The 18,960-nt window shown below is 34.7% G+C and overlaps 1 protein-coding gene across 11 annotated transcripts in view; it reads left to right on the top strand.

Moving 5' to 3' along the window:
• The window catches only part of MEF2A (myocyte enhancer factor 2A), a 175,912-nt gene that overhangs the window by 131,158 nt on the left and 25,794 nt on the right, over positions 1 to 18,960 (top strand). For 7 of the 11 annotated variants that reach the window (XM_032391290.1, XM_032391289.1, XM_032391297.1 and 4 more), the window contains 3 exons: positions 7,447 to 7,584; positions 9,727 to 9,946; positions 10,866 to 10,925. In XM_032391290.1, coding sequence (XP_032247181.1) covers positions 7,447 to 7,584; positions 9,727 to 9,946; positions 10,866 to 10,925 — 418 coding nt within the window. Of the gene's footprint in view, positions 1 to 7,249; positions 7,382 to 7,446; positions 7,585 to 9,726; positions 9,947 to 10,865; positions 10,926 to 18,960 lie in introns of all 11 variants that reach the window. The other 4 variants (XM_032391296.1, XM_032391298.1, XM_032391300.1 and 1 more) reach the window with 1 other exon arrangement.

The raw sequence follows: 18,960 nt of genomic DNA on the forward strand, positions 1-18,960 counted from the left end.
GGGTCCAAAACCCAAGTGAGACTGTCATGGTAAGAAATTAGTCTTCATGGGAAGATCACATGACCTTCACAAGCTTCATGTGGACAGTGACCCATGTCTATTTCATTAGTGAACATCAGAACCTAGTAGGAGCTCTCAGTAAGTTTTGTTGGAAAAAAGGAAGGCAAATTCAGTCATTTATACAAGTAAAAAAAAACACACAAAGAAGGGATGGTGAAAACCAAGAGCCAAGACTTTTGAAGATACACTTTCCTGACTTCACAGTGCACCGAGAATCAAGTTTATCAGAAATACTTAGGTGTAAAGATTTACAACAGAATTACATTATCCCTCTTCGTAAGCTGAGGCTACTGGGTTGCCCAGTATCTAGTTTCTGTGAGTTAAGGGCCCCCTAAAACTATTGGTTTTGCTCCGGGTTGAGGGGAGAAGTATCACTGCCATTTGCTGGGATCTTTGCAATCAAACCTAGGAGTAACATAGAATTGGATATCGCCTTAGAATTCAAAGAAGTCATAGCTTGAACACCACACACTTCTTACTGAGGAAGATAGGAATAAGATTATGGAGGAACTGGAGAAGGAGCCTGAAGGCAATGCCTACAACTACCTGCAAAAGAAATGTGCTGTCTTACCATTATATGAGCTAGCCTGACCTTGATAGCAAAACCAGCAAGGAGAGTTCTAAGAAGGATCAGAAGTCAGCCTCACTGAACATAAATGCAAAACCCCTAAACAAAATACTAGTCTACTTCTTTGAGTTCACATCTTTTTTAGTGGAGACACTTACTTATTTTCACTTTGATCCATTTTCTGTACTGCTTGGGCACGCATATAGACTCTGTCAGCCTCCCTTTGGGAGTGGCCGTGTGACTAAATTGGCCAATGGAATTTGAGTAGAAGTGACACATGCTGCTTCCAGGCCTGATCTGTCGAATACCTCCCACATGATCTTCGTACTCTCTCTTCCCTGTTTGCTAGCCAGGTACAGAGAATCCAGACGGGAACTCTTGAGGTCTTGTGTGTGGAAGCACAAGATAAATGAATCTGGGCTCTGAATAATCTCGTGCAAGTCTCTCTGAGATAAGAAACATCCTCATGTGGCTTTGTATGAATAAGAAACTTAATTGGGTTAAGCTACTGAGATTTTTGTTTGTTAAAGCATCTCATGTTATTTATGCTAACTAATACAGAAATTAAATCCAGCAGTATATAAAAGGGACAGTACATCATGACTAAGTTGGATTGCTCTCAGGAATGCAGGGTTGATTTAACAGAATTATCCCATCATTGTGGAATGGAACACTCAATATTTATACATTTGTGCTACAAAAAAATAATCTTTATAGAGTCAAATGCCAGTCAAAATCCCAAGGATTTTTTTGTTTTTTTAAGAATTCAACAACTGATTCTGAAATAAAAGGAAATTGAGGGGGAAAAGAAGACACCCTGAAGAGTTAACAGTGTGAGAGGGTTTGCTCTACAATATATTGCAACTAATTTTAAAGCTGTAGTAATGAAGATACTATGACAATGGCACAAATACCAGTTGCCAAACATAGCAGTGAAGTAACAGAGAGCTCAGAAACAGAACCATGCGCATAAATGGAAAGAACAGACTCTTTAATTGTCCTGGGACGATTGGATATATAGGAAAACCATTAAGGGAACCTACCTCATATATTGCATAAAATCTACCTCTAGGAAGATTATAGACTTAAATGCAAAAGGCAAAATTGAAAGCTTTTTAGAAGATGATATAGGAGACTATCTTCATGATTTTGAGGTAGGAAAGGATTTCTTAAGACATAAAAACTATAAAGGAAAAAAAGTGGTAAATTTGACTTTGTTAAAATTAAGAACCTGTTTTTATCTGAAGGCAAGTGTTGTTTTTTTTTAAAGCCACAGAATGAAAAAATATTTTTATAATGCATAAAATTAACAAAGGACTCATGTTGATTTCAAATTTAAAAAATGACAAAGCAATAAGAGAAAGATGAACAAGTCAATAGAAAACTTGAACAGGCACTTAGAAGAAAATTCAGATAGCCAGTAGGTATGAAATGTGCTTCATTTCCTTAATAATCAGAGGAATGCAAATCAATTCCTCATTGCAGGTGGAAATGTACTTCAATGCAATTATAGTTGACCCTTGAACAACTCCAGTTAGGAAAACAGCACCCTGTGCAGTTGAAAATCCATGTTTGACTTTTGACTCCCTCGAAACTTAGCTACTGACCAGAAGCTTTACCAATAACGTAAACAACACACATTTTGTATGTTATATGTATTATATACTGTATCCTGACATTAAAGTCAACTGGAGAAGAGAAAATGTTACTAAGAAAATCATAAGGAAGAAAAAATACATTTATAGTATAATACTATATTTATTGAAAAAAAATCTGGGTAGGTCTGCACAGTTTAAACCTGTGTTGTTCAAAGGTCAACTGTACTTTAAAAAAATGGTTTGACATTATCTCGTATAAGACAGATAAGATCCACATATTTTTTGAACTTAGCAGTTCTGTTCCCAAAAATATACCTTAGAGAAGCATGTGCAGATACAGAGTAGGCTATGTCTGCAAAAATGTACATAGCACCATTTTCATTTTAATAATGGCCAAAAAATTGAAGCAACTCCAATGTCTATCTGCAGTACAATAAATAAAGTTTTTTCCCCTATACAATGTAGTACAATATTCAGTGAAAATGAACAAATGAACTATATGCAACCCTAAGGATGAATCTAATATAATGTATAATAAAAGAGGTAAGACAGAATATAACACATTGTGTAATACTCCATTCACATAATATTTAAAAGTAAACCAAATAATATATTTAGAGATGTATATATGTGTTAAACCTATAAAGAAAATCCAGAAAGTTTTGTCATCACAGAGGTAGGATAGTATTTCCTGGAGAGGGGAGAGGAGAGAGTTGTGTGATTGAGGGAGATCTGTAGGTTCTGGTTCTAGTCTGTGTTTGATTTGGTTGGAATTACTAGTATTCATTTCATAATTGTTGAATTTAATAAATTTTGATGCCTTTTTCTCTGAAATTTTCAGTTTAAAAAAATTGTTTTTATTCATTTTCAAAGTGTCTAGGAAGAATACGAAGTATCTTTCAAAATTAGCAATGATTATTAAAAATGAGGAAAAGGAGAATTTTCCTTATTTAAAAAAATTCTATTTAGTTTAAGTTCCTTGGAACTTAAACCATACTATTCCTTTATTTTACAAGTAGTCCTATCTTGTGCTAGATCTGATTATCCATTCATGCCGTATTTATGGAGCATTTACTGCTCAGTGCTTGACAGAAATGAGATTTAAGGTGGGTATATTATTATAGATTAATTAGCTCCTTGTGCATTTAAAAAAACATGCATATATACCTTTTGAGTACTTTTAATTCCATAGTTTTGCTTCTAAGTATTGTGATTCTATTTGTTTGGAATGGAATTTGGCAGTTATAAAATTGAGCATACATTAAAGAACATTTCAGTTCTTTGTAGGCAGTAAAACCACAGTCTTGTCAGGTGTGGGCAGTATAGACTTCTGAGTGTAAAACTTTGTAGCATATCTCAAAATTCCAGAAAATGCCAGCCCCCTGGGATTTTTATCAGTTCTTATTTCAGACTTTGTGTAGTTTAAATATTTAAACTTATTTACAGTGAAAAATATCATGAATACTAGATTTCTTTATTAAAAAACAAGCTTATGGTAACATATGTATGATTGTGTATATATATGTATTTGTTTATATATATTTGTATATATGTGTGTATATATAATTTCCATGGAGAATAAGCATATCTAAAAATTTAAATACATTATTTTTTTGCTGATAAGAGCATGTAAGCTAAAAAAACTATTTAAAATTGGCCACCTTTAGGCTGGATAATGGACATTGGGTAGGGTATGTGCTATGGTGAATGCTATGAATTGTGGAAGACTGATGAATCACAGACCTGTACCGCTGAAACAAATAATACGTTATATGGTAATTAAAATAAATAAATATTAAAAAAATAAAATTGGCCACCTTTAATTCACAATCCATTTTGAAATATGTTTGCTTTTTAAGTTTATTGTATAAAAGACTTGTATACTCTTAGGGAAAAAAGTCTAAAACCTATATTTTATACCATAGATTAAAGTATGCAGAAAATACCTGACCGAATTGGCCCAAAATATAAAAAGAAGAGCCATTAAAATCGTAATACAGTCTAACTTTATTGTGAGAAGTAGAAATGTTTGTTAAAGGTGCTTAGCTGACCCTCCAAAAATAAAATTTCTGTCTTTTATAGAAATGCGCTGATGAAAATTGTGGCTGCATTCATTTTAGGATTTCATTTAACTAATCTTTGCAGTTGGAATCATTAAACGTGTTTGGAACACTGGTACAAAAGAACATAGAACAGGCTGTATCAAGTTAGCTTAAATTAATAACTTAATTATTTAAGAAAAGCAACTTCAATCAACTTGCATGATACACACCCCTGAAACTGAAAGTATTTTGGCACAATTGAATTTTCCCCTTAAGTTTGCCATAACGTCACTGAAAACTGTCAATTGCATGTACAAGAGTAAAGTACTTTTGAAGTACCGTTTACTTCAGAATGGAACATTATAATCATCAGTAGTAGCCATAGACTGTGCACCGTGCTAGTACCCTTAATGAATGCGCTTAAAAGCAGATTCCTCAAAATGGTAGCCTTTCAGACTGTGTTTTCTTCATTGAGCAAGTGTGTTTATTGTGGGTAACTTGAAGCATATGAAAAAACTGAAGCTAGCCTGTTTCTTATATGCCTCACCTAGCCTTGTTAATAGATTACAGCATTCCATTTGTTAGTACCTGTGACACAGGAGAAACTTTTACTATTAAGCTATGTGGTAACGATAAAGACGACAGAAAAAGTCTTTTTATGGTAGTTGGTCCTCACAACAACTCTTCGTGTTCTGGTGATAAGACACAAGTTGGATATCCAGTAGAGGTACATGAGCCTTTTATCTCCAGAGCTGATAGAGCCTCTTAAATTCCCTCACAATGACAGGAACCCCATCTGAAGTGAAGGCTTGCAGAGCTGGAGATACCAGAGCACTATTCTTCCTCATGAGTACAAGTAGGGTTAACCCTATTGTTGTAGAATAAAAATTTTGTGAAATTACTTAAAAAGGCCATATTCTTTTTCTTCAGTAATTTAAAAGGACTTCAAAGAGGCACATACTTGGTGGTTGCTGTTAGTGAAGAGCACGACTGTGAATTTCCTAGTCTTAAGATACATGAATATGATGGGAAAATATCTAGAGATTTCAGGCTAGAATAAGTCAAGTTCATGATGAAATCTTTGTGTAGGCACTTAACTATATTTGTTTTGTTTCTAGGGCTGTGTAGGTTATAAGAGTTCATTGTGTTCCAATATTCTGAGTGTTAACATCTTCATCGCTGATAGCAACTTGCAGAGCTTTGGCAAGCAGAACTTGCTACTGGGAACGGGGGAGAATACATGTCTCCATCCCTTAGTTCTAAATAACAGGACCTTTTATGGCTAAGTACACATAAAAGTTCATGTGATTAGTTAGATCCATAGAACGTAGGGCCATGGGGCCAATGTTGGGGAAGTACATGTAGTGTTTGCTCTGTGCTTATGTTTAGTGATTGTGCTATGGTGGACGTTTCACGTATTGTATGTGGAATCCTAGTGTGTGCTAAGTAATTTGAGAAGTTAACATATCTGCACTTAGGATTTCCTATGATTCTGTAAGCACGAAAAAATCAAATTGACTAAAGTGATTTTAAAATAATTTGACTTCAGAGAAACTAAAAAAATTCTCAAATCTTAACCTATTGTGTGTTTATATTCTTTCAAGGAATAAAAGGTATAAAATAAGCATTCATAATTATTGTAAATCATATTTTAAAGGATACCAAGCTTATTACCAATTACTTAAAAGTATATCTTAAATCTAATTTAAATAACCATTTATTAACAAACTTACATAATACTAATCTATTGATCAAACTTTGTTTCCCAATTAAACTTTGTCAGTTTACTTGGAAGATTTTAACTTCCTAGAACTTCTCAGTGGTTGGCTGGAAAATCAAGTCTCAAAGCTATTTAAACTGTTGAACTCTGTAATTCTACTTTAAAAAAAGACTCATCAGGGTTTTTAAAAATTTAGACATTCTGGAAATAAATTAATATTCCACAGAATTGTCAGGCCCCTGGTTTTAAAGTTACTCTTTTAAATATTGGACAAGTCATTTCATGGTGATTTTAATGAAGAAAATTAAAAATCAGAAAGCCAACTGTTCATTATATTTTTACCTCAAAGTAAGAAGAAAAAAAGGTGAACATACGGTCTAGGAGATACTTTTATGACACTCAAGAAAGTTTTCCAGAAAGTCAGTTCAGTGGATTAGATCAACCCATGAAGGAGCTCTATAGAAAGAGCTAGCAAAGGGGGGCGGGGAAGATACATGCTGAATAAAGTTTTATTACAAATTTTAAAAATAAGTAGAAGGAAAAATTTCATTAGTTTTTTTTTTTTTTTGCTTTTATAGAGCTTCAGAATAATTTGTTGCAATCTTATAATACATGTTCAGTGTCACTAATAAAGTCACTAAATAATATGTATATTCTACATAGGAAAGAGTCATTACTGTCATATGTAAATAAGTATTTGAGTTTTTATGCTTCAAAGTTATGTAGGAAAATGATAATATTTAAGAACAAATTAGGAATACAGTTATTGAGATACAATGCTAATTCTTTTTGGTGGCTAGGATTAACTCAGGCAGAAAGCAGTTTCAGTAGATGAAGTTGCTGAAATGTTCATTTTGTAAACGTACTATGATAGCTTCTCAGAGCATCATTTTGATACATTTCTATGTCAGTTCGCACACTCATTGGCCCTATCAGATATGTTGATCAGGATGTTATCAGATTCAGGTTGTAACTCTCAGAGCCGTGAGTAATTTAGTATTCTCTAGGAAGTTTGGGAAGAAAGAATCCAAACAAGTAAACATTCCTTTTTTTCTTAATGTACGATGGGAGCATTAATTTTGCTTATATCTAAGGTTTACCTTATTTGGAGGATTAGAGTACATTTGTGATCATTTAAAACCATTTCAGTGGCTCTTGTAATAACTCAATTCATTCAGTCTGTGCTCTCTTAATAAATTTTACAAAAAAACTCATGGCAAGTTAGTATCATTTGTGTGTGAATTTTCCAATTGTATTTCAGACTTTAAGAAAGAAAGGCCTTAATGGTTGTGAGAGCCCTGATGCTGACGATTACTTTGAGCACAGTCCACTCTCGGAGGACAGATTCAGCAAACTAAATGAAGATAGTGATTTTATTTTCAAACGAGGCCCTGTAAGTACTTTTACTTTACCTCTACTTTTTATTTGTTGATCCTTTTTGTTAACTTCATTATATAGGCTCTGAACAAGAAGGAACACAGAGGGTGCGACAGCCCAGACCCTGATACTTCCTATGTGCTAACTCCACATACAGAAGAAAAATATAAAAAAATTAATGAGGAATTTGATAATATGATGCGGAATCATAAAATCGCAGTGAGTACTAAAGTATGGTTTGTGCTTTTATCTTGTGCATGAAGAGATTGGCTACACTTGTTTATTTTCACAGTGGGTGATGATACCAATAAGTAGAAGGGGAAAAAATTTCATTAGTTTTTTTTGTTGTTTTACAGAACTTCAAAATAAATTTGTTGCAGTCTTATAATACATGTTCAGTGTCTTAAACATGGAAGTGAAGAGAAAACATCCTAATCTAAGTTCTACTTACTATCTCCTGTACCTTTGGATAGGGTGCATAAACCCCTCCTGGATTCCAGTTTTTTCATCTGTAAAGTGAATGAGTTGGCTTATGTAATTTTTAAGGTCCCTTCTAGCTCTAAATTTCCATGATTGTAAATATATAGGGTGTGTATAAGATTTCCCTTTCTGTCTCATGACTTTTAAAAAGTTTACATGTACGTAAATAGATCTTGAGACTATAAAATATAAAATGGTTAGATTTATTAGGAAATTTGGTGTTTTAGAATTATTTTTAATTATTGTGTATAGTTGCTGTAATAGTAGTAGCTTACTCTTTGGTTCTTTGTAAATGTCCCAAAACTATTTGGCAAAATACCTCCAAACTCCTTTTCTTTTCTTTTACTATAGGTATTGAGGAAGAGAGCCTTGGCTTGATACTAATTTAAGGATGCAGTGTTCTTAAACTGGTTGTAAAACAAATAGTTGGTTTAAAATATTCTTGTGCTCATACATCTAACCATCATGGAAACCAGTACTTTTTTGAGTTCATGCTTCTTTGATAGTTCTTCGAAGAGTTCTCACAGGAAGCTCGTTGGCAAGAGCTGCTTAAAACCGCTATTCTAGATCTGATTTTCTAATGCTGTATCTGTATTGTAGGCTTCATGGAACAAATTGGTTCCACTGCTGGTATTTATCTCATTGTCGGAGATAATTCTCTTAAAAACTATGCCTTGAATTATACTTCATGGATTATCTCTCCAAAGGAGTCCTTTACTATAAGAAGCTCATGAAAAATAGATTTAAGGAAGTATTTCTGTGCTAATACCTTTATAATTTTTAAAAAAACACAATAGCAAACAAAATAAAATCCCTTCTGACCTCACATAGATGTTGGTGACTTTGTAGTAAATGTTAAGCTGCAAAATATTGTGTAAATAAAATTGCTTTTCCTTTGAAAAATTTTTTATCGTATATCCATTGTTTTATATCAGCTAATGTATGATAATTTTCTTTCTGAAATGAACTACTATTGAATAGAGTATATAAACTATATTCTTCCAACTTTGAATTCGCAGTGTTACTGCTCTTTGCAATCGCTGTTTTAAAATATGGGGAGAGGAAAGCTTTTTTCTTTCTCTATAATGAAGCTGTTATAAGGAGAACTGTTATTTTCATGGTTAATTAAGTATATTATGTGTGGTCAATGGAGGAAATACAAGAAGAAATAGCAAATATTATTTTAAGGGGGTGTAGAATGTTTAGGAGGGAAGTAAGAATAGCATTTATAATTGTAATTTAATCTTCATACAATTTAAAAATAGGTTGTCAGTGGTTAAATTGTTTAGATGGTTTCTTTGCAGTGTGTTGTGTATATATGACTTGATTTTTTTTTTTAAGTTTTGTCCGTTAAGAATGTCAGTCAATTAAATCAAACTAGGGCTTACTTATATTGTCCCACATTTGGTGTATTATATTTATAATATGTGTACGTATTTTTCCCCTTTTGTTATATTTGTAATCTCTCAATAGAAATGTAATGTTACTAAACTGGTTTGGATTATTAAGAGTGCTAATTTTATGCTTACTTGGTAACAACGATATATTTTGTAATGTCTAAATCTGACAACACTAATATCAGGTTCTGACATCTAATTTTCATCTCCAAGAATATTTGAAATATATATATATACACGTTATAGTAGTATATATGTATTTATATATAAAAATGGAAATTGAAAAGGTTATGTCAAACATACTCATGTTCAAATATAATTCTAAAGAAAGCAACTTAAATCTGCCAATTGATTTAGTAAGAAACTATCCCCATCCTCTACTTTTAATAACTGGACTTACCTTATCAAACTAAAGTTCATAAGTTATTACATTTAATATAGATGAAAATGAAACTAACAGTTTTCTCTTGTTCTTTATTTACAGCCTGGTTTGCCACCTCAAAACTTCTCAATGTCTGTCACAGTCCCTGTGACCAGCCCTAATGCTTTGTCCTACACTAACCCAGGGAGTTCACTTGTGTCCCCATCTTTGGCTGCCAGCTCGACATTAGCAGATTCAAGCATGCTGTCTCCGCCTCAAGCCACATTACACAGAAATGTATCCCCTGGAGTCCCTCAGAGACCACCAAGTACCGGCAGTGCAGGTACGTAGTGGTCTCTCTTCTGCTGGTTCTTTAAGGAAGAGAATTGCTAACATAAGCAGTTTCTTATCTTGCTACCCTTTAATGTTCTGTCTTTGATGAGCAAGAGTCACTGCTACATAATTCGCTCCATTTTAAAGAATATTTTTGAGGATTTACTGTGGCATTCTAGCATCCTCTCGGGCACAGTGGAATGATATACAGAATCTGCCGTCTATAACTTTCCTTGTCGTGGGAAAGCCATACTTTGACAGGCAGAAAATTTAATTAGAATATCATGAGCAAAGGGGCGCCTGGGTGGCTCAGTCGTTAAGCGTCTGCCTTCGGCTCAGGTCATGATCCCAGGGTGCTGGGATCAAGCCCAGCATCGGGCTCCCTGCTCTGCGGGAGGCCTGCTTCTCCCTCTCCCACTCCCCCTGCTTGTGTTCCCTCTCTCGCTGTGTCTCTCTCTGTCAAATAAATAAAATCTTTAAAAAAAAAAAAAAAGAATATCATGAGCAAAGATTTAAAAGCTTGAGTGTGAGTCACTCATGTCAAAAATACAGAGAATAGATGTACCTGATTGGAGTTAGAGTTCATGAATTCAGCAGAAATTTGCAGTGCATTTACGGCTTTACTCTTTGTAATGCAGTGTCTCCTCTCCTTTAAGTCCTAGATTTAATAGTACTCCATTAGCACTGCCCCCATTCTTATCAATATGTACTATTTGATAGATACAGAAAGGCATTTGCATCCAGAGCTTGATAGGTGAGCTTTTATATATACATTTAACTACATCATATTACACAGTAATGCCAAATTCAGTCTAGGCTAGTTTTTATTTTCGTTTTTTAGGAAAGGAGTGCAGGTTACTTCATTCAGATAAGGAGAACCAATTCATGTTCATTTTTTGGCCTCTCTTTTCTCTCTCTAAAATTTTTAGGTGGGATGTTGAGCACTTCAGACCTCACAGTGCCAAATGGAGCCGGGAGCAGCCCAGTGGGTGAGTGAATTACTCCTGTTTTACTTCATAGGCATCTATCCTGTCTGAGATGAAAGGAATATTGTCCCTCAAATAAGGCCTTTTACCAAATGAAGAGGAAAAAATGGATATATGACCAGAGTAGACATGTCCCGTTGTAGACTTAATTTTCTTCTGAGGAGTACTTTTACTAGTACTTAACATTTTTTAATAACAGCCCTGCTCTGTTCTTTATGCCTTGGCCTTGAGTGCCTCCTTTATAGCAGATACTGTGCTTTGCTAAAGATGAAATTGCCTTCATACAGTTTTTACATCAAGCCAGTTTCTTAAGGAGAAGCTTTCTGTATCATCTATTCTCACCAAAGTTAGATTGTTAGCAAACTGATACATCTTATAATAGCATGAAATGTTTTTAGAGAGGTTGCAATACAAAGAAATGGTGGGCCTACTTCTAGAGCTACAAAGATTTTGCTGAGAAGTTTGTCTTCAAAGGATCTATTTTGGTGGCCACATGTAAAACATTCACATTTTGTCACAGTTATAGCCAAATTGGTTTTGTTTTTGTTTTGTTTTTTACTTTGCGGTCCTTTCCAAAGGTGACTAGCAAGTTTAAACACATGTTGTAAATATGTCTGCCCAACCTTGAAGTGCTGGCAAAGATACACTGTGAACTGAACATTACAGAAATATGGCATATATGTCAAAGAGTTTTAAGGATAACTGTATTCCTTTGGATTATCATCACATTAAGTGGTCTTGGTCTCTTAATCTGTGATAAATACAGTTGTCATCATTGTATCTGAAAACAAGGGCAGGAATTTCCTTCCTGATTTTAGATATTGTGTGCTGCTGGAGACTTTGGAACACAGATCACTTCTAGGAAAAATTCACAATTGCATGTATTCAGCCCATTCATTCTATAAAAATGTAAGGAGCTTCTGCCTCAGGAAAATTGTAGAGATGATTGAATAACTTAATTTAAGATGATGAGAAAGAAACAGATATTGCCAAGACAAGTTATAAAACATAGTGACCTAAAGTAGGATAAATGCCTAAATATGTCTGCCACGTATTAATTGCTCTTTGAATGGAATTAATTATATGAGATCCATTGTAGGATCCTTTTTAACATAATTAATTGTGGAAAATTCATAACTGTCTTAACAGTTATACATTAGGCTGCTATACTTGTATGTGTATTTCCAAATATTTATAGTTTATTTCAACTCCATTTTAGTTATTTGCATGCCCATATACATACTCTTTTTGTGTTAAATTTTCCCATATGTTTTTACTCCCCCAGTACTGTCCATCTTACTTTGCCTTCTGCTTCCTAGCCTAGTTAAGACTAGAAGCAAAAATTTCTATTTCATTTAATGTTAATTGTAACTAACTTGGTTTATTTCCAAAATTAGTTTTATTTCATGGAGTTTAACTCTTCGAAGATTTCTAATGTGTTTTCCCCTTGCCTTTACTTTTTTTTCCTCCTTCTGGCATATCGTAAACATGGTTCTTCCTCCTGTCAAACAAGTGTTTCAATTCTCATTTTTTTTCTTGTACTTTCCACACTTCACTGTTTTTTTCTTATCTGCCATGCAACTGTAAATCTAGACTTTGTCTCTGCTGCTTGGTTTTTCTGTGTTCCCTTTGGTAATTTGAAACTCAGACTTTGTCATCATCCTAATTTGACCTTCTGCATATAACCCTTTTCCTTTTGTCTTTTTCATTCATTTTTCTTTTTTTATAAGCCTCCTCTCCCTATCGTGACCCTCATGTTTAGAGGGCTACATAATCACACTCCTCAGATCATGGCACATCATCATCATTGGTTTATATAAAGCATCTCGGTATGCTGTGCATTATCCTTTTTATACCTCTCTGTTCCATTCCCATGCCCTTCCTCCCCCCATCGTAGGCAACTACTTTAATGTGTTTAGTGTTAATAGTGTTAATAATCGTGATTAGTGAACATCAGTTTCTATTAAAACTTAAATTCAAGTAAGTATTAAAGTATTTTAAGTGCTTAGTGAATTATTTATTTAAAGATTTTATTTATTGAGAGAGAGAGCATGAGTTGGGGGGAGAGGGAGAGAGATAAGGAGCCTCCCCGCTGACCTGCTGAGTGGGGAGCCGGACGTGGGGCTCGATCCCAGGACCCTGAGATCACAACCTGACCCAGAGGCAGACGCTTAACCGATTGAGCCACCCAGGCGCCCCTTTAGTGAGTTATTTAAAAGTCTGTTTCCATTATTACGTATACACAGAGATAAATCCTGCTTCTTAGGGTACACCTCAACATCTCATAACACATCAAGATTGGATGTCCTGATTCTTCATTGGTTCATACTCATACATGCCTATTTAACCTATACTACGTGTAATTCTACTTAACTCTACTTGTTTGGATTGTATTCTAAATGGCATATGTATTATAACTGCTTTTTAACAGAATTTAGACTTAACTGAATAGACCTTTTATGTCACTTAATTCAGATACCACCTGGAAGCAGTTATTTCTCTGAAATACTTAGAGCATACATGGGTTTAACGTGTTTCTTAGTATAAATTTTCCCTAAAATGAATGATCTGTCATGGGTATTTTAGAAATGTTGTTTTTGTGAGGAAGAGTCAGATAATATATGTTAGCTCATTTTCAACAATGGTGCCATTTTGGTTTAGTAGTTTGGAAAAAATAGTTTAAACTCATTATTATACCTAGATATACTCTTTATGAATGAAAAGATTGAACAGTTTAAATTCCCAGAGAAATTTAGAGGAAAAAATATTAAAAGGTATGAGAATGATTTCTAATCTATACTTTTCAAGATATGTTTCTTGGAACTGTATGAGAAGAAGGATTTTTCTATGTTTGGTAAACCTTGCATTAAATAAAACTAAACAGGTTTCTTCACTGTAGGACTTACCGGAGCCTTTAAAATGCTAATCTATTTTGTGAATCATTAAACTTAGTACATAACATATGGTTACACAAAGTTATTGCATAATAGAACCCTTCATTTTTTTTCCTCATGAAAGCCATCGTTCATAATTAGTATCATATAAAACATTTTGGGAAATCTTGCTTCTGATCTTAAGATGATACATAGAGTTTTTGAATAATGAAAGCTTCCATAAATGAAATTAAAATTGAGGTTTAAAAAAAGACAAGCAAGACAATTAGTCTTGTGCTGTGATAATAGCAGACCTGGTCATTGGGACCAACCCTTCCGCTGAAGACACCTACAGATGCTAGGCAAAATATTTGTAAAATCTGCTTGAAATCATTTGAGAACTAACAAGATAATGAAGAATACCTGGCTCAAGATCCAGGGAATGATGGAGACAGAGCCTTGAAGAGGGTGAGCCCAGCATTTATGACTGCTTTTCCTCAGGTGGTATTTGCCACTTCCACAGTGGAGTAGGACAGCCTCAGAGACCCAAGGGGACAGAGAGATCAAAGTTCAGGGCCCACAAAGAATTGGGAGGGTCCAGTGTGCTCCTGTCACTTTGTGTTGAGCCCCCAAAAGGCAGGACCATAGAAGTAGAGTGAATCAGAGGGTAACAGCCCCTTGCAGTAGCTACATCTAACGTCTGCACCATCCCCCTTTTTGACACTACAGTGTGGTCATCTACACTTAAAGTACAGAGTAAACATTCTTTGCAGTATCTGTGTTCTTTTTTTTTTTTTTTAAGATTTTATTTATTTATTTGTCAGAGCATGAGCGGGGAGGAGGGGCAGAGGCAGAGGGAGAAGCAGGCTCCCCTATGAGCAGGGAGCCCGATGCTACATATAAATGTAGCATATTAATGTGCTATGTTAATATGAGTTTTTAAATAAATACGTTTGATTTTAAAAAGGAATTATAAACCCCAAATGTGGGGGCACTTTTAAAATTATAAGAGGATGTAATGTACATTGTATAGGTGTTATACTATTAATTCCGAAATCTAGAGAGAAAAAAATTCACACACACAAGACCCTGGGATCATGACCTGAGCTGAAGGCAGTCCTTAACCGACTGAGCCACCGGGGCGTCTCATGTGTTCTTTTGTATTAAAAAAAAAAAAATGTTCTTTGTGTCCATAAAACTAAAAATTGATCACATGCTGGGCCACAAAAAAAGTATCAACAAATTTCAGAGAATTTAATCACATGGAGATAAGCTCTTGGGTGACAAAATATTTCAGCCAGCAACCAATATCCAAAGACCCTTGTTTAAAACAAATTTTTTATACATAATCTGTATAATAACTTTTATTTTGTCAGTCCAGGTTTAGAGACTTGTCATGAGCCACTTCCAGATAGTTTCGCTTAACCTTTAAACTGTAACATATTTACTGCTACTGTAATTTTCAAATGCATAATATTTTTATAGATGAGCCCTCCATTAGTCTTATTTTAATTTTTGTTGAGTCTTCTGCTTCCCAAAAGATAGGATATTTCAGGCCCATGTAATAGGGAAAGCAGAAGCATCCTTGAGGTTTTTAAGCATTGAACAAACTCAGAATAGGGAAAGACATGTTAAATAGGAAACGAGAGGAAGCCTAACCACAAAAGATTGATTTGCTTGTGTAAAATTGGGAATCTTTGTTCATCAAAAACAGCATGAAGAGAATGAAAAGGCAAGACAGAGTGGGAAAATGTAGATCATATACATAGAGTAAATGGGGCTTTTTATGAAGAATACTTACAAATCATCATGAAAAAGAAAATCGATTTTTTTTTAAAGATTTTATTTATTTATTTGACAGAAACATAGCGAGAGAGGGAACACAAGCAGGGGGAGTGGGAGAGGGAGAAGCAGGCTTCCTGCCAGCAGGAAGCCTGATGTGGGGCTCGATCCCAGGATTCTGGGACCATGACCTGAGCCGAAGGCAGATGCTTAACGACTGAGCCATCCAGGCACCCCAAAGAAAATTGATTTTTGAAAATGTGCATGAGAACACAGACATTTCACAAAAGAAGTTATTAGGTATCCAATAAACATGTGACAAGATGCTCAATCTTAGTAACCAAGAAAATGCAAAATTAAAACCACAGAAAGCATCATACACCAACCAGAATGGCTAAAGCAGAATAAGCAGATAATACCAGGTGTTGACAAGCCTATGGGAAATTCCAAACTCTCATTCCCTGATGATAGCAGTACAAATTGGTGCAGCCATTTTGACATTATCTACTAAAGTTGTAGATATATGTATTTTACAACCCACCATTTGTATTCATCCTTGTATACTGTAGAGAAATGCATGGTGTACCATGAGCATCAACAAATATGTAAAGGAATGGGCATGGCATTATTTGTTACAGCCAACATCTAGAAATAATCCAGGCTTCTGTTAACAGTAGAACAAATAAATAAGAGACAGTACATTTATATGAAGGAGTACTATACTGCAACGAAAAGGAAGAAACTACAGCAGGAATTAATAGGGTGGCTGAATTTCACCACACCATGATGAATGAAAGACAGTGGATGCAAATACGAAATGATTCTATCTAAATAAAGTTCGAAAAATAGCCAAGCGATATTATAGTGCTAAGGATGCATGTGTAGATAAGATAGGTGATAAAACTATAAAGAAAAGAAGTCACTGTAATAGTTACAATACTGGTTATTTTGGGTAGGTGGAACAACAGGAATGTTTTGGGGGTCCAGTTTTAGAGACTTTCAGGGTTTTGGCAGTATTCTTTTTTCCTGATGTAATGGTTACGTGGATGTTTACTTTATGCTAAATCCTTGATTTGTAAGTTTTTGTTTTGTGCACCATTTTGTATTATGTGCTACATTAATATAAGTTTTTAAATAAATACATTTGATTTTAAAAAGGAATTATAAACCCCAAATGTGGAGGCACTTTTAAAATTATAAGAGAATGTAATGTACATTGTATAGGTGTTATACTATTAATTCTGAAATCTAGAGAGAAAAAAATTCACACACACATTCATACTCATAGAAAGACTTAGCAGTCTTCGGGCAAAGACTCGATTCATTGGGCGTTATTGTCTGCATGTGGCAGCTGGATGTACAGCCCCATCTTGAGATCAGGAAACAAGACGGTATCAGAGGATAGGCCAGCAAAAACCTAGGATGGCAGAGCTGAAAGCTGGAAAGCTCGGGGTCCTGCACACTGAGCTGCTAAAGCCACTGGGCTTGCAGCCACTTTTCTCCAGTCGTCTTATGTGAGATAGAAGATTTTCTCATTCTTCAGAGAAAAAGTAAGATAACATACAAGCCACAGATAGGGGAATATTTAATAAGTAGGTGGATTTTTAATGTACCTAAATGTACAATTCAAAAAGGAAACCCAACTAGTATTTTAAAAAATTGAAAGGGTGTATCAGGAGATTTAAATAAAAATGGCAAAGAAAACCACAACTCACTAATTGCCAACTATTACCACTTCTGTTGTGGCATGGAGAGCCAATGAAGGTGTGAGGAAACTGATGATCTTCTGTGTGCTTATAGCATTGTAAATTAGTAATGATCTTTCTGAAAAGATTTTGGCAAGATGTTTCAGTAGTCATAAAAATGTTTATGCCTCTGAGCCCACGAATCCCATTGCTGGGATTCTCTCCTAAAGAAATAAACTAGAATATTCAAAGATTGACTGCAACTTTATTTATAGTAGTGAATAATAGGAAGAAAGCAACGTATTAACAGTATGAAAATTATGTAAATGAAATTTTCAACTGAATTCCTTTTTAGTTGTGATTTAAAACTATGCAAAAAATATGCATGTGGAAAACGAAAAGGAGGGGAAATCCAAACTGATTATCATAGTTATGTTGGGATGGTGGAAGTAGGAGTTTTCTCTCTCTTCTTCTAGTTTTTAAACTTTCTATATTGATATGGTTGGTACCTCCACAGTCATAACATTTTTATTATAGTAAATTAGAGCATACATTTGTTTTTCCTTGAAACATCATTTGTTGTTTTCAGTCTGTCATTGTCCAAGTAAAACCTGCCAGTTTTGTACATGCTGAAAATTGTATACATCTTCTGTAGTGGCCATCTGATTTGGCATACTAAGTATATTTCTCTACTGAAAGTTGACATTTAATACTTAGATAATACTGTAGTTCAGATGACTTCAGGAATTCCTTTTAACTTCGGGCCTGTGTTTAAAGATCAAGCATAAAATAAAGTCTCTGATATCCAGCAATTTCACTTTTTTAAAACATGTTGAGAAAGAAAAAAATACACTGGACTAGAAATAGAAAGGCTCAAGAAGCTCTTGGAATTGTTTAGGGGTGAGCGAAGGTAATAGTAAGGGCTTGCAGTGTGGCAGAGGCGGTGGCAGCTAAAGAGATGGATGAAATGAGAAACAGTATAAAGAGTAACAAAGCTGGAGCTCTGTGAAAGTTGGATGGGAGTGACAGCGGGTGGCGGTAGTACAGGGGTTTATAACCGGTGGCGTTTGAGATGACAGCAGCATATCTGTGGGATGTGGTAGCATGTGGACTAGAAATTAGGAGATATAAAGAGCAGAAACAGATTTAAGAGTCATATTGAGGCAATGGTTAAAGCCAGGGGGATGCGTGAAGTCTCTGAAGGAGGAGAAGCCTCTTTGGGGCTGCCCACATGGGAGAGATTGAGAGGATGGATACAGTACTCAGGAAGAGACACACAGGATTTCATGAGCATTGTCTGTTGTAGATTATAAACTTCTAAGGGACAGAACCCATGTTGTCTGTCATATAGGAATTTCCACTGAATCAAGTAAATGTGTCGACTATGATTTTAAAAACCATGGTCTTTTTTAATTTTAGAAACCTCATTCAGTTTTTTATACAAAAGATAATTGTATAGATTTTTAAAATGTTCTTTTTTTATTTATTGAATAATCAGCTGAAAGTTTGTCAGATTTTATGAAAATTTGTCAGATATGATAAAATCAATTCTTGAGCCTTGCTTTGGACAAATTTTTCAGAATTCTTTGAGATTTTCAAAATCCTGTGCATGTTAGTTCAACTTCTGAGTTAGATTCATAGTAGTAAAACATTAATGACATCATTGTCTACAATTTAGCCCTAAAAGAGTGGTATTAA

The sequence above is a fragment of the Phoca vitulina genome, unplaced genomic scaffold, assembly GCF_004348235.1.
Source record: "Phoca vitulina isolate PV1807 unplaced genomic scaffold, GSC_HSeal_1.0 scaffold61, whole genome shotgun sequence".
Classification (NCBI taxonomy): domain Eukaryota; kingdom Metazoa; phylum Chordata; class Mammalia; order Carnivora; family Phocidae; genus Phoca; species Phoca vitulina.